This window comes from Salvia hispanica, chromosome 1, assembly GCF_023119035.1.
Source record: "Salvia hispanica cultivar TCC Black 2014 chromosome 1, UniMelb_Shisp_WGS_1.0, whole genome shotgun sequence".
In the NCBI taxonomy this organism is placed as follows: Eukaryota; Viridiplantae; Streptophyta; class Magnoliopsida; order Lamiales; family Lamiaceae; genus Salvia; species Salvia hispanica.
This window is the reverse complement of record NC_062965.1, coordinates 30,786,359-30,800,521: the sequence shown is the minus strand read 5'-3', so window position 1 is coordinate 30,800,521 and position 14,163 is coordinate 30,786,359. Positions and strand designations below refer to the sequence as shown.

Below are 14,163 nucleotides of genomic sequence, written 5' to 3'. Positions count from 1 at the left end.
TCTTTCCTTGAAGATGCTCACAAGGAAGAAAGGTAAGTTGAGAAGGTATATTTCTTATTTACCTTCTCAAAAAAGTAATTAACCTTCTTAAAATGTAATAGACTCCAAGAGAAGAAGGTAAATTAAAAAGGTAAACAAAAATAACTAACATTTTACCTTTTCTTTGAATAAGAGGTAAAGATACCTTCTCAAAATAAAAGAAGGTATAATATCTCCCTAAATACCTTTTTCATTGGAACATGAAATTTTACCAAGAAGAGATAAATATGATAGTTATTTCTCTTAACTTTTCCATTTATCATTTTTCTTGGAGATACTCTAATAAACACCTTCAAATATTCAATGGTCATGACATACCAAGGTGGAAATGTGATTTGGTATGTCTTACCAATACATTATTAACAAGTGGAAATAAATAGAATTCCACTTCCAACTAGATATATTAATTATAGAAACATAGTTAATTTTTCTTAAAAGAACATTATAGTTAAATATGGAAACTACACCAAAATATTGGAAATTACATATATACATATATGCATACACGTGAATAATAACATAATCTACATTAACAAAAAATATGATTGCAACTTAAATTTGTTTTATTTAAATTAAATTTACTATATGAATAATTACATAGTGTAATTCTTATTTTATTTTATAATTGCATATTCATCGTATATATGATTATATATTATGTTAAGGGTATATATACACGTGAATAAAAAAAATGATAATACTGTGTTACACATTTCAAATTTTGATGGGGTTGCTTTTTTTTCTTATAATATAATCTACATGCAAAAAATTATGATCATAACTTAGATTTTGTTAAATTTAAATTAAATTTTCTATATGAATGATTATATAGCGTAATTATTATTTTATTTTATAGTCACATTAATCATATATATATTATTTTAAAATATAGCTATAGATATTAAATTATTAATAACAAATTTATATAACTAAAGTGAATTATGTGTAGCAGTAAAATAAGAATTACACTAATAATCATTCATATAGTAAATTTAGTTTAAATTTAACGAAATTAAAGTTATGATTTTTATGTTCATGTCGATTATATTATGTTTATTATGTAATTTCCAATATTTTGGTATAATATCCGTATTTAACTATAATGCTTCTTTTAAGAAAAATTAACTATGTTTCTATAATTAGTATATCTAGTTGGAAGTGGAACTCTATTTATTTCCACATGTCAATAATGGATTGGTAGGACATACAAATCACATTTCCACCTTGGTATGCCATGATCATTGAATATTTTCTCGTTTGGAAGACCAAAATAGTACTACTATCTCAATAAATATACTTCGTGTTACACTCAAAACTCCATTTGAATCTGAATCCGCAGTTGGAATGTTCTATCTTAATACAAAAGTCGCACTCCTACTGTTTAAATATTACTACTCCACTTGTAATTAATCATAAAGTTCGCTACCACGTTTATCATTTAATGTTCACATTATAGTTCTCTGAAATTTCAGCTTGTACAACATTCGAAGATCATTTATATTTACTTTTTGAGAAGATAATTGAAAATTCAAACTTCACATTACTCGTGAATCGCAAAATGTTGCATAACTTGAAAAAAAGTTACACTGTACTAGCTTATTAGTTAATGCAACCATTATAATAGAATATAGCTCATTTTGAAAAAAAAAATTACTCTTCCCGCCCCACAATAATTGTCATTCTTGGTGTTTGGCTTGAGTTTTAAGGAATTTAAAGAAAAGTTAGTTGGAAAGGTTAATGGAATGTGACACCCACTTTTATTGGTTTAATAATAAAATGTGAGTGAAGTGAGTTAGTGGAATGTGTGACCTACTTACCATTTATAGTAAAAATGAAGTGTGATAATTATTGTGGAACGGACCAAAATAGAAAAGAGTGACAATTATTGTGAGACGGATGGAGTAAATAAATCGTACACATTACTTAGTTAATGCAACCAATAGAATTACTTATTAGTAGTCTAATAGTGGTCATTCCGTTCTCATTTCTCATTCCTAGTACTACAAAATTAATTCTTGAAATCCCCCAAGTACTCATTTCTCATCTGGTCACATGATTTAAGAAAAATTGTGTTATGCGGTTAAGTAAATAAATAATAAAGTAGGATATGAAAAATGTAGAGAGATGAATAGAGAATACAGTAAGAGATGGTAAAGTAAGCGAGAAGAAAACATATTTTGACTTTTACTAAAAAGAAAATGGCTTCACTACAATGTATCATACCAAAAAAGTAAATGACTCCACTCTTATAGAACGGAGAGAGTAGTATACGTAGGCCATGACACAATTAGATAGTTTCCATATTGTCACAAAACTTTAATCACCTAGGGAATTGTCCGTAGGTATCTAATTAATCAAGATTATAACATAATCTCGCTTTCATACCCTAACCATATTTTTTTTTCAAAATTCATAAAGCCGAATTCAATGACTAATCTTTAGATTATATCTAATGATTAAATATATATTAATGTTTGGTTATATTAAATTGAATCTCACGATTTAATCCTATATAAATGATCATATGATAATTATTCATGACTTAGAATCTCACAACTTAAAAAAAATACAAAATTTCAATGTCATGCATAAAAGAATGGGCATTTTTAACATATGTGAAATCACCACTAGCTACAAAGTCAAAAAGATCACAAATCACCACTAGCTACAAAATCAAAAAGATCTGGACTAGAAATATGAATACTGATTGAAATACATCAACTCCCAATTGGGATCATATTTCATAATTCAAGACATTGGTTTTTCTTGTTTCATATTAAATGGTAGTCCTTTTCAAGATTTGGATGTGTCAGCGGCCCATTTCTGACCACTGCCATACTTCGGTTGGAGTGGAAAAGATTTGCACTTTCGGAGGATTGGTACTTCAAAATATTTTCTCTAGTTTTTTCAAGATCACCAGCTTCCTTCCATCGGGCATAACCCACTTCTTCTTCCCACGTAAGCGAGCCCCACACTAGTATGTTCTTAACTCTATTCTTATTTTATATAGCCAACTCTATTATTATAGTTATTTTAGAACATATCTAATTAAGTTATATTTTAGGATTGCGGCAGTTAGCGTGACACTGCTCGTGTCTTTAGCCGGACTCAGCTCGTGGGAGAAGGGGAGTAAGTTCATACGGGTGATGCCGGGACATCCGTTCGATATCCTTGTGTGTATGTTTCGGTGATTTTAACTATGCTGCTAGCTAGCTATAACGATTGAGTTGTATAATAAGCACTTCATAGGGTTTTGGGTCATTGGTTATAGTTTTTTCGCACTAACGATGCTCGTGCAGCCCGTCATCGACTATGGAATCTTACAACTCTCTGTTTCCATTCCACTGCCACTGGCCTTTGTTTATTACAAATTACAGTATATATGGTATATGCCATGTTTTGCATTGCCAATTATTTCTCTTTTCATGCAGTATCACTTGGTGAATCACTTCAATGATGTTTAATGTTGTGAGGGTAGGAGGGGGCAGTTAGGGTGTGTTTACTCTTTATCTCTATAAATAGAGGGATAATATAATGTCGTATAAATTTCGCTTAAAACTGAGATATTAATTTTTATATATAAAGTTGTTTTTAATGATAAATTATGGTATAAAATTATACCACCCTCTCTTAGGTATAGTTTACTGCTAATTAAGAAAACAAATAAGATATGAAGGTGGTAACTGAAATTTATGGCTTCCTAATTATACCTCATAACAAACACATTCAAAGTGCACAAATAAATATCGGCAAGCTTAATGGTGTGGTTTCAAATAATGAAAAAGAAAATCTCGAACTTTGCAATACAGCTACAAATGCGATGACGATAGTCTATGTATGCATTGTACAATACACTATTGTATTTGGCGTTTACAATCTTTCCTATAAAATGAGAGAAACACGATACACTCTCCATATCTACTAAAACTTTCAAAATAAATACTGATCCTTCTTCCTCCTGTGGTCCATCTCCTTCACATGTTCTACTATACGGCTTCAGAAATTTTTTATAATGAGCATCACTCTTCCCTCTCATCTCTTACTTTTCATTCATCTAGCATTTCCACTCCTCCAGAGATAGAAATGCAACGACGATCCATTTCTGATACGGAGCGACTCATTCCCGGGGCGGTGGCCAATCCACCGGTGGCAACCAGAGTCGTGCCACTGCCATACTTCGGTTGGAGTGGAAATGATTCGCACTTTCGGAGGATTAATACTTCAAAATATTTTTCTCTGGTTTTTCAGGGGCGAACTCATGTGGTAGAGAGGAAAGGCTTAGCCCTCAATAAATTCTTTTCTAACACTATTTTCTTTTGTAATTTTTTGAAATATATCTAATTTTAGAGTATATTATTATGTAAAAGCCCTTACCAATGATTCAAAACACCAAAAAGTGTACTTTGAAACAAAATTTATAAATTTCAGTCCTATCGATATTTTTTTTGCATCCACCCTGGATGTGTGATTGTGTATGTGCAACCTTTTCTCTATATTTTTTAAAATCATTTTCTATTATATGTTCAAATTAATGGTTGTGCTAATCAATATTACCATGATTTATCTGATAGGTTATGTAGGTATTATAAGGCATATAGCATCTTAATCACAATACAGATGTGTTAATTTCACAATTTTAATTTTAATTATATCAAATTTGATAATCCCTAACATGCCGGAAAGAACATCAGGCTTTCATGCGCTCTAAATATCATATTTGAAATGAATCATTCACCATTTAAAAGGTCTTATTAGAGGAAAATTATCATTCAGCTATGTCTCTTTAACATATGTTTTGACAAGTCTTACGAAAATGGAAAAGGATAAGTAGAATCTAATCATCTTTTGCTCTTTTTCCACAGCCCCGTTTCCTATCAATTAGTTACATACATATGAAGATTGTAATTTATTTTAATAACAATCAAAATAATTATGCTCTCGCATCACATTTTGTGAGTTCTAATTGAATTCGGCAGTGTATTTAAGAAATGTAAAAGAAAATTGATAAAAAAAGAATGTAATTTTATTTTTGTATATTAATTTTATGGAGTATTAAAATGTGAGTGGAATGTGAGATCTATTACTATCTATGAAATATTCTAAGATACTAAAATTGGATAGACTAAAATGGGAAAACTGATACTTCTAAAATGGGACCAAGGGAGTATATAATTTACATAATCTATTTATGGTTTTTTTTCCTTCAAATAAGTACATAGGTAAATGTTGCTTAAAGCCTAAAACCGATAATACGTTGAGTTAAATACTACTCCTTCATCCCAACTAATCAAAATTAAGTACTCCCTCCGTCCCATTGAAGATGACCCACTTTCCTTTTTGGTTTGTCCCAATCAAGATGACCCATTACTTAAAATGGAAATCCCTTTATCTCTACTTTATTCCCTCTCTCTTACTTTACTCTCTCACTTAACATACAAAATAAAGTTGCATAAAATCCCGTGCCGCCCAAGGAATGGGTCATCTTCCTTGGGACGGAGGGAGTAGTATATTCATCTAAATCTAAACCAATAAGATGTCCTAATATAACTTGACACTTTTATACCCAATAAAAATCGAAACCTAATACAAATTATATTCATATATCTTTAAAATTTTATTTCTTACTGTCACACAATGACATTTTCAGAAAGGAAACTGTGAAACATTGCTCATCAAATTTACAATTGATGAATATCAAAATCATGCCATTTTCTTTTGATCTATTTCATGGTCATTTTGTCACATGATTCCTTTCCTTTTCATGATAAATGATTACCCCCCAAACCAAGAAGGGATAAACAGAACAAAAGGAAATAAAATTGAACAAGTTTGGTTGATGATCATACTCATCAACCTCTCAGACAAGAGCAGGACTCAATCCGGCCGAGCGTTGCACCTCAGCTGCGTACTCACGTGCCCACAGGTCGTAGTGGACGATCTCCTCCAACGAAGGCGATGACACCATCTCTGCTCGATGCTTGTCGCATGTCAGCTCCACAACCTTGAATATGTCAAGGTAACCAATTCTGAAACAGACAAAAACGTATAATCATTAGATGAAGTTTTGAATCGAGGACAAGAAAATCTAAGCTAGCCGTTTTGAATGTGGATTGAAGTACTCACTTCTCGTCGATGAACATTTCAACTGCTTTCTCGTTGGCTGCACTAAGAACTCCGGTCATGGTGCCTCCTGCTCGTCCAGCAGCATAAGCTAGATCCATCGACGGGTATTTGACATTGTCGGGCTTCTTGAATGTTAGGTCAACACTACAATAGGAAGGTAGTTAGTACTTGAGTAAGAAAATATGAATTTTCAACAGCTGTTACTTAAAAACGTGCTGTAGTTACTTGCACAGGTTGAGGCGAGGCCATGTGATCTCGGAGCAGTAGATTCTTTCTGGCCACGATAAGGTGTAGAGAATAGGTAGACGCATGTCGGGCCATCCCAATTGCGCTAGCACAGATGAATCCTGAAAAGATAGACGAAGATGTGAAGAGTGCTCGACTGTACTTAGAATATGCAGCAGATAAAAAGTAGTTGAAGCATCTGTACCAAGAACTTGGGCAGTGAGAGCAAGAAGACGAATTTACCTGTGTTTCAATCATCGAATGTATGATAGATTGAGGATGAATAACAATCTCAATGTCATCATATTCGGCCCCAAACAAATAGTGAGCTTCTATAACTTCTAGACCCTGACAACATGAAAATCATCCGATTAGTCTTGTTGCTAGCAGATCTAGACTCGATCAAAGCTTAAAAGATAGCTTATCGATATTTACGCACTTAGTCAAGCAAGGGATACCTACACACGGAAAGAAAAATCTACCTTGTTAAACAGGGTTGCAGAGTCTACTGTGATTTTCTTTCCCATATTCCAGTTAGGATGCTTTAGAGCATCAGCTACTTTAACTTCTTTCAATTTCTCAACCGGCAAATCCCTATCATCAACAGCAATCTCAGTATTATAGCACAATAGAACTTGCAAAACAATCAAGCATGAAAAGTACTAAACCATAAACAGGTAATAAGACGGATGAGTTTACATGAGGAAGAACTTTAAGTTTATGCTTTGGATGCATAACATTAGATTTGTCTAGTTATATTAGCTAAATCCATGGATGGAAGAATTTCTAAACAATAGTACTGTATTTCGGTGTAACAAATTACAATACCTAAAAGCACCACCGGATGCAGTCAAAATTATACGCCTCAAAGCACCTTCTGGCAGGCCTTGGATGCACTGCAAGATAAAACAATCATTTCTCATCAGCCCTTATAATTGGTTAAGAGGGCGACATATTTATAAGGGTAGTTTAGTGAGGGATATGAAGATTTCCACTTCCAAATTCTGCTGGCTACTAAATTATTCTGGTAACATCGTGTAGTTCAGCCACCTTTAAACGTACCTGAAATATAGCAGAGTGTTCAGAATCTGCAGGAAGAATCTTGACGTTATGCTTTTTTGCAAGAGGAAGGACGAAAGGTCCTCCAGCAATCAGTGTCTCTTTATTGGCCAAAGCTATGTCTTTTCCAGCTTCTATGGCAGCCACCGTCGGCTGAAAAATCAGAGCAGATCAGATTTCTGATTATTATTCCAATAAACAGAAGATATTGAATTTTAAGATAAAGATATACAACATTTATTAAGATAATTAGAAACAGTACTGCTAAAGGTAAAACCATGCTTCACATAATCTAGAAAAGAATAATAAAAGAGGATGATATAATTCTAGACAGTGGCATCGAAGATTACCTTCAAGCCTGCACATCCAACAATTCCTGTGACGACAGTAACAGCATCTGGATGTCGTGCAACCTGGAATAGACTGCCGGTGTCAAAGAGGTGGGAACAAATTACATCTACCATTATCACCAGCAGCTATAGAGCATATATATATGCACTAACCTCGACCATTCCCTGCTCTCCCGGAATGATTTCTGGCTTGTCTTCAACATCAGCCAAAGCCTCTTTGAGCTCACTAACCAATGACTCATCTCTAACAGATACTAATTTGGGTTTGAAAGCCCTCACCTGCAAGATGAGGTGATGAGTCATTGGACAACCAAATGACATCTATTTTTTTTAACATCCTAATTTCACAAATTTAGCAGGTTAAGTCATTAAGCTTAGAATTTTTTTCACGAGTAAACTATCGTTTAAATCACCTGATCAGCAAGAAGGGTGACGTTTGAACCAGCAGCAAGTGCTACGACTCTAAATTTATCAGGATTTTCAGCAACTATGTCGAGCGTCTGCAAAGAGTAAAGTCAGCTAATAAGAAACCAATCACAGGCCTTATCAAAAGCAAGAAGAAGTCCACAATTCACAGCTGATGCTAACAAGTAAATAAACAAATGAGTTGGATTTAAGTGGTCAATTTAAAAGTCACACTTCAATAACCAAATAGAGCCATCATCTGATATAAGAAGCATAGCAACTCAAACAACGTCGGTTAATGTATTGAATTTCCAGACAGTCTCAAACACAACATAGCAAATATATCTTCACCTGAGTTCCAATGGAGCCAGTGGATCCAATAACCGAAATGGGCTTCGGGCCCTCCCAAGTCATACGACCAGGCTCGGGAACAGCTCGCCCGGGCCAAGCCGGAGGGGGAGCGGGCTGTGCCGAGCAGTGGACTCTCTTTGAGGCAGTGCATCTACTATCCTTCCTTCTGAAAGCAAATCCACCTGAAGAAAAAAAAATCAAACAGAATCTTCTATAATTCGGAATAACAAACAACATATACCTGTAAAGTATATCTCAACATGTGAAGATGACACACACAGCAATTAACAAAAGGGAATCTTCGGCGGATGTAACAAGTCAAAAATAGCACAAGAATACATCATCATCAAAAATCATTCTCCACAAATGGGAATCGACTAAAATGAATCAAATAATTACCTTGGAATTGGATGCTTAACTATGAATATTTAACCAAGAATTGCAAATAATTAACTGATACAAATCATACAACACCTCCACAAATGAAAAAAAGGAAAGGAAAGAAATAGTAACCAGCTTTATACTACACAATTCTTTTCTTATCCCAAACAAATACCAACCTCATAATCAACATGACAAAGAGATAAAAAAAAAACACTAGTTCAAAATCCCACCAGACCAAAACCAAAAAAGATTAAAACTTGGGTTAGAACCATACCTTGAAACTTGAGAGGATTGAGGTTGTAACTCAATTTGGAGGAATCCAAGAAAGACAGTGTCTTGATATCAGTTGGAGACATCAAGTTTAGAGCCATGGTTTACCAAAGGCTCAATCGCAAAGGAAGCAGGAAATGGAAAAAAGGTGCTTTCTTTTTTTTTAAAACTCGTTTATGAGAAGAAACCTGAACATATATAGCAATCAACACTGTAATTTCCGAGTTGGCAAGAATCTGTACAATCAAATTTAATTGTTAGAGAGAGAGGGAGAGAGGAAGGTGAGAGAGATTGTGTGTTCAATTCATTAACTGTGCGGCGCTAATTTAAATAAGTGAAGATTAAAATGAAAATGACATGATTTAACTTATTCTGCACATACAGATTGTATAAATACAACATTCACCATAGATATTAATGGAAAATTTGTCTTGTACAATTCTATTACCAATGTTTTAAATCACAATATTATGTTATTTACACTTGGATTGAAGTTTATGGAAATATAATTATTTTTGGGCAGATTAATATATCGAGTTTAGTGTAAGAGCACTAGTAGTATGAGTTTTGCAATTATGAACTACAGTCTAAAATTCATTTAATAATCTGCGAAGATCAAAGCTGTAAATTGGTGATGAGTAATGAACAATGTGGCAATGAGACAAAATGAGGTATCTTACTACAACCGTGGCCTATATGGGGGCATTTTCTTATTATAATTTTTATAAATTTAAATATATTTATTATAGACAAGATACAATTTTGTAGATTATTATATCTTCGGTTAGTTCTTTTATTCCCCCGAGTACACATTTACATTATACAATACTCCACTTCTTTTCTATTGTTGTTTTAAATTAATTGAGATAATCCCTCCAAAAAAATGAGATGAAATTTTCAAGAAATGCAAAAATTCATGGAATGGTTTCCTTTGATACCCTTTCATTTGAAATACTAGTTTTGTCGTGAAGGCAAGTCAAAGTCTGAAATTACTTGTTTATTTTTTTCTCACTAAAAACGATGGTGATATTATAGCTACTTTAAATTATGTCACAGTGCATCACGGGTTTATATTCTCGTTTTTCAATATTAATTATATTTCATAATATTATTAATTTAGTAGTATAATTCGGTGACTAGTGAGTCAGTGACTATGTGGCTGTTTTAAATATTCATGAGCTAAGACACTTTTTATTTCGTGCCAAATTAAATGAGAAAATGAAATAAAAATATTGATAAGAGTAAAATAAATAAATAATTGAGGAGAAACACCATTTTTCGGTGGCACAAATTAGAAGCCAATTTGCTTCACTGCGCAAGTCAGAATAATTTATTGATTACTTGATATTTTAATGTAACTTCCATGTTCCAACTCGTTGTAATTATATATACTCGGTGTTATAATTTAATAGACCTAATTATCGGAAGAGATTAGATTATTTAATTTGTAACGTGAATGGTTCTTTTTATTAAATCTCATTGAACAAATTTTGGAGAATATCGAGGCATGTGGCTATTATTATATGTACACGGAATCCTTGTTTACCAAATAATAATAAAATATAATACTGCAAAATACACATTTCCTAAGTAGGTTGGGTTTACCAAATTCCATAAATGACTCCAATTAATTCAAGAATCCAAATTCTGAATTTCTGGTTCTCTGTGTCATTTCAAATGTAAAGAGAGTGTGTTTGTGTGGGTCATAGCGATTAAAATCAGTTAAACAATGTTTCTTCAATTTTTATTACCTATTTAAGTTTGTACTACTCGTAAACAACCAGTTAGCATCACTAATTACATAAATAGATAGCCAATTGAGAAGATTAGTAGATAGGTAAGGTATGTGTGCTAATTAAATGATTACAAATATTAATTAGCAGCCCTAAGTAGGAGTAATAAAAACAGTCCAATTAATTACTAATATAATAATAGGAGCTGGACTATACTAATGAAGAAAACGTTAATATTCAAAGAAAATCATTTTCGGACTTTAATCATCTTTGGAAATAATTTAATCTTGGCGGAACAAAAGTTGACTTGATTGTTAAAAATTAGAGCACAATGGGAAAAACATTTCCTCTTCTAAACGCCGTTGATAACTTGAGACTTTATTGAACGTGAAAATAGTTATAATTAATCAAATTTATCTCAAGTGTATAGTATTAAAAACTTAGATTACGCGAGTTAATAAGCTATTTAATTAGGAGTTGGAACATCCACATACAAAAAAACTTTACATTTTACATTCGATTTTATAAGATCTTGTTCGTATAGTAAAATTTAAATTCAGAAAAGTAAACGACTTGCAATATATATACATGTAAAATCGTTTTTCAAAAACCAATACACTTGTAAATTATGTACTACTAATATCTTACAACCTTGAATAGTACTAGCAATATGAAATACACAGTAGTAATTATTTTGCATTCTTGATTTGTCTTATTTGAGTAAACTAGATATCAATTATACTCTAAGTCAAGGGTTGCAGTGGATTTTTAATAGATTTGATTCAATCTTTTTTTCAGTAAACGAACACCTTATTAGTTATAAGGAACGGTCAAATATTGATGCTCAAAGTGTTGAATTCAATGTTACTCAAATATTAACAAAGTGTTCAATTCAAACTTGGTGTGTATCATTAAATCATTTATTGAATGGACCATGGACGCCTATATTATTTGAAATTTGGACATAAGGATTAAATGATTCGGATACGTGAGTATGTTTTTGTCACTTATATATGAGTAAAACGTTTTTTTTAACTAATTTACAAAGTAAAATAAATTATTAATTTCCCATCTCACTAAAGATGCTAAACAAAAACAGCGGATTCTATGATACAAAAATGTTTATTAACCATTCTAATAAATTCATACTAGTAAATAGTAGTGTATGAATTGACTTATTCCCCTAAAAAATGTTTAGAGGGAAAAATGATTTCTTGTTGATGTTCCCGGCCTTTTCTTAAAGAGGCTAAAATTAAAAGTGTTGTATGTGGATTTCATAATCCACCATTTTTTGTTTAATTATTCAAATAAATCAAGAATCAGTGTAAGGTAACACGTGATGAAATTTTGTTGCACTTGGAAATCTCATTATCGTGTTGAGAAGAACAAATGATTCTTTAATATCTTATAGCATGATTCTTGGTTTGGGAGTGTAACACATGATACACATTGGCATGTCATGTTTGATGTGAATAGATATATCACACATTTATTGAAGTTTTGCTAAACTTAACAAGTCATACTCGTTATACATACATCCGTTGTTTATTAGTACTACTACAAGATAATAGGCCACATTAAGAAACACGTCTTACATTTTTATATAATTAAATACATGTTAGTACTAAAATAAGTATGTCAATTATAATCAAGGGTTGAATCTCAGCAGAAGTTTTTCCAATATATAAAATAGAGATTGCAGAAACATTAGACATATTAAACGGAATTCACTAATGTTTGTGTTTGAACTTCATTTTCCAAAATCCAATTGGAAAATGCGCAAAGTAAATTACTCCATTTGTTATCTTTTAGTTATAAACATGCTCACATCAATCCACCTTTAATTTCTATCACCGGAAGCATTTCTAGTTACTGACGAACATCAATTAATGGATTCATTCATTTTACAACAAAGGAAGAAAGCACGAACGGAGGTTGGTGATTCTATCTCCTCTTTATAGAGTATTTTGTTACGGTAGAATTTATATCAAATCAAGAACTTGACTTCATTATCGAAATCATTGAAGTACTACATACGGCTATCATTATAGAACTTGACCTTTGACCCCGGTTTTCTTGGATTCATTAGCGGCTGATTGGGGACCGGTGGTGCATCATTGATCCCCTGAAAACAGAAACTTATTTTAGGACAAAGCTCTGAACATATACAAGAGACCAACACAAACATTGTTTGTACCAGAGAGCTAGTCCTTATATTCAACAGCATTGGCATTTTCCCTCTTTGTAGCATAGGCATCATCTGCATATGGTGAGGAGGTTCCGCAGACACAGGTAGATACGAATAACCTGCACAGTTCCAAATAAATCAACATATTAAAAATGGTGATTCGGTTGACAAAACGACAATCACTTGATCGATGAAATTACCTGACATTGTATCAGTACGTGTGGTGCCACTGGTATGAGGTTGCTGAAACACCAAGAAGCATGTAAATAATAATTACGACATACCAAAGCTGATCGGACGAACTTTAGATACTGTTATAGTATTAAGCTTACGCTTGAACTGGTTCCTGAGAGCCTTCTGTTATCCTGCTCATCAAGACAAATTCTTCCATTTGCACCCAGTCCTAGTATTGACAGTTAAAAAGAATGTTATGCAAATTGGAGATGTTATGTATGACAACACATGTTATGAGTTGTGACTACTCCTACCACTTTCCAACTTCTGCATTGAATTGATCATTGATTTCATCACTTGTGTTTGAGCATATAACGTACTCATAATCTCCTCAAAGCATATCTTCTCTGGAAAACAACAAAACAGATTCAATGCTAAGAATAAAAAAAAATCTATCAGAGTAGAAGTAATATTAACTAAAATTAAGAAACAAGTAACATCAATCACCACTTAGTTACCAAAGTGCAAAATAAAGGGCCGTAACCAATTAGAGTCTACCTTCTCTATTTGTTGTTGACATCTCCCGGATTGCTTGAGCTGCATCCGCTGCCACAACAGCAGCATCTTTTGCAGCAGCAGCAGCTTCTTCTGCTACACTTGATTTAGTGTCGTTTTTCTTTATTAGGTCCTCGTCAACAGCCTTTCGAATCCAAGATTTCAACATAGTGTTGGAAATAGTGTAGCCTTTACACGGGCAACTCTTGCTATTACAAAGAAAACCAAAAAACTAGAAGGTAAATAAAACAAAAGAAATACAATAAAAGAACAAGATGCAAACTATTGTCTTCTTCAAGTCGAGTTG

The 14,163-nt window shown here is 32.7% G+C and overlaps 2 protein-coding genes across 2 annotated transcripts in view; both read right to left on the bottom strand.

Moving 5' to 3' along the window:
* Positions 1-5,727: 5,727 nt before the first annotated feature.
* On the bottom strand, positions 5,728-9,514 carry LOC125202019 (1-deoxy-D-xylulose 5-phosphate reductoisomerase, chloroplastic). The gene is made up of 12 exons (XM_048100330.1): positions 9,211-9,514; positions 8,553-8,734; positions 8,210-8,296; positions 7,950-8,075; positions 7,797-7,859; positions 7,450-7,599; positions 7,216-7,283; positions 6,870-6,981; positions 6,631-6,735; positions 6,388-6,509; positions 6,163-6,306; positions 5,728-6,065 (listed from the first exon to the last, which is right to left on the bottom strand). The coding sequence occupies exons 1-12, from the start codon at positions 9,305-9,307 to the stop codon at positions 5,897-5,899; spliced, it is 1,425 nt and encodes a 474-aa protein (XP_047956287.1). The 5' UTR covers positions 9,308-9,514; the 3' UTR covers positions 5,728-5,896.
* A 3,454-nt stretch (positions 9,515-12,968) lies between these two features.
* The window catches only part of LOC125194064 (peroxisomal membrane protein PEX14-like), a 1,816-nt gene continuing 621 nt past the window's right edge, over positions 12,969-14,163 (bottom strand). Inside the window, exons 2-7 of the mRNA XM_048092069.1 lie at positions 13,860-14,001; positions 13,616-13,708; positions 13,460-13,530; positions 13,328-13,370; positions 13,137-13,246; positions 12,969-13,064 (exon numbers count right to left, since the gene is read on the bottom strand). Of these exons, the coding sequence (XP_047948026.1) occupies positions 12,969-13,064; positions 13,137-13,246; positions 13,328-13,370; positions 13,460-13,530; positions 13,616-13,708; positions 13,860-14,001 (555 nt within the window). The remainder of the gene's footprint in view (positions 13,065-13,136; positions 13,247-13,327; positions 13,371-13,459; positions 13,531-13,615; positions 13,709-13,859; positions 14,002-14,163) is intronic.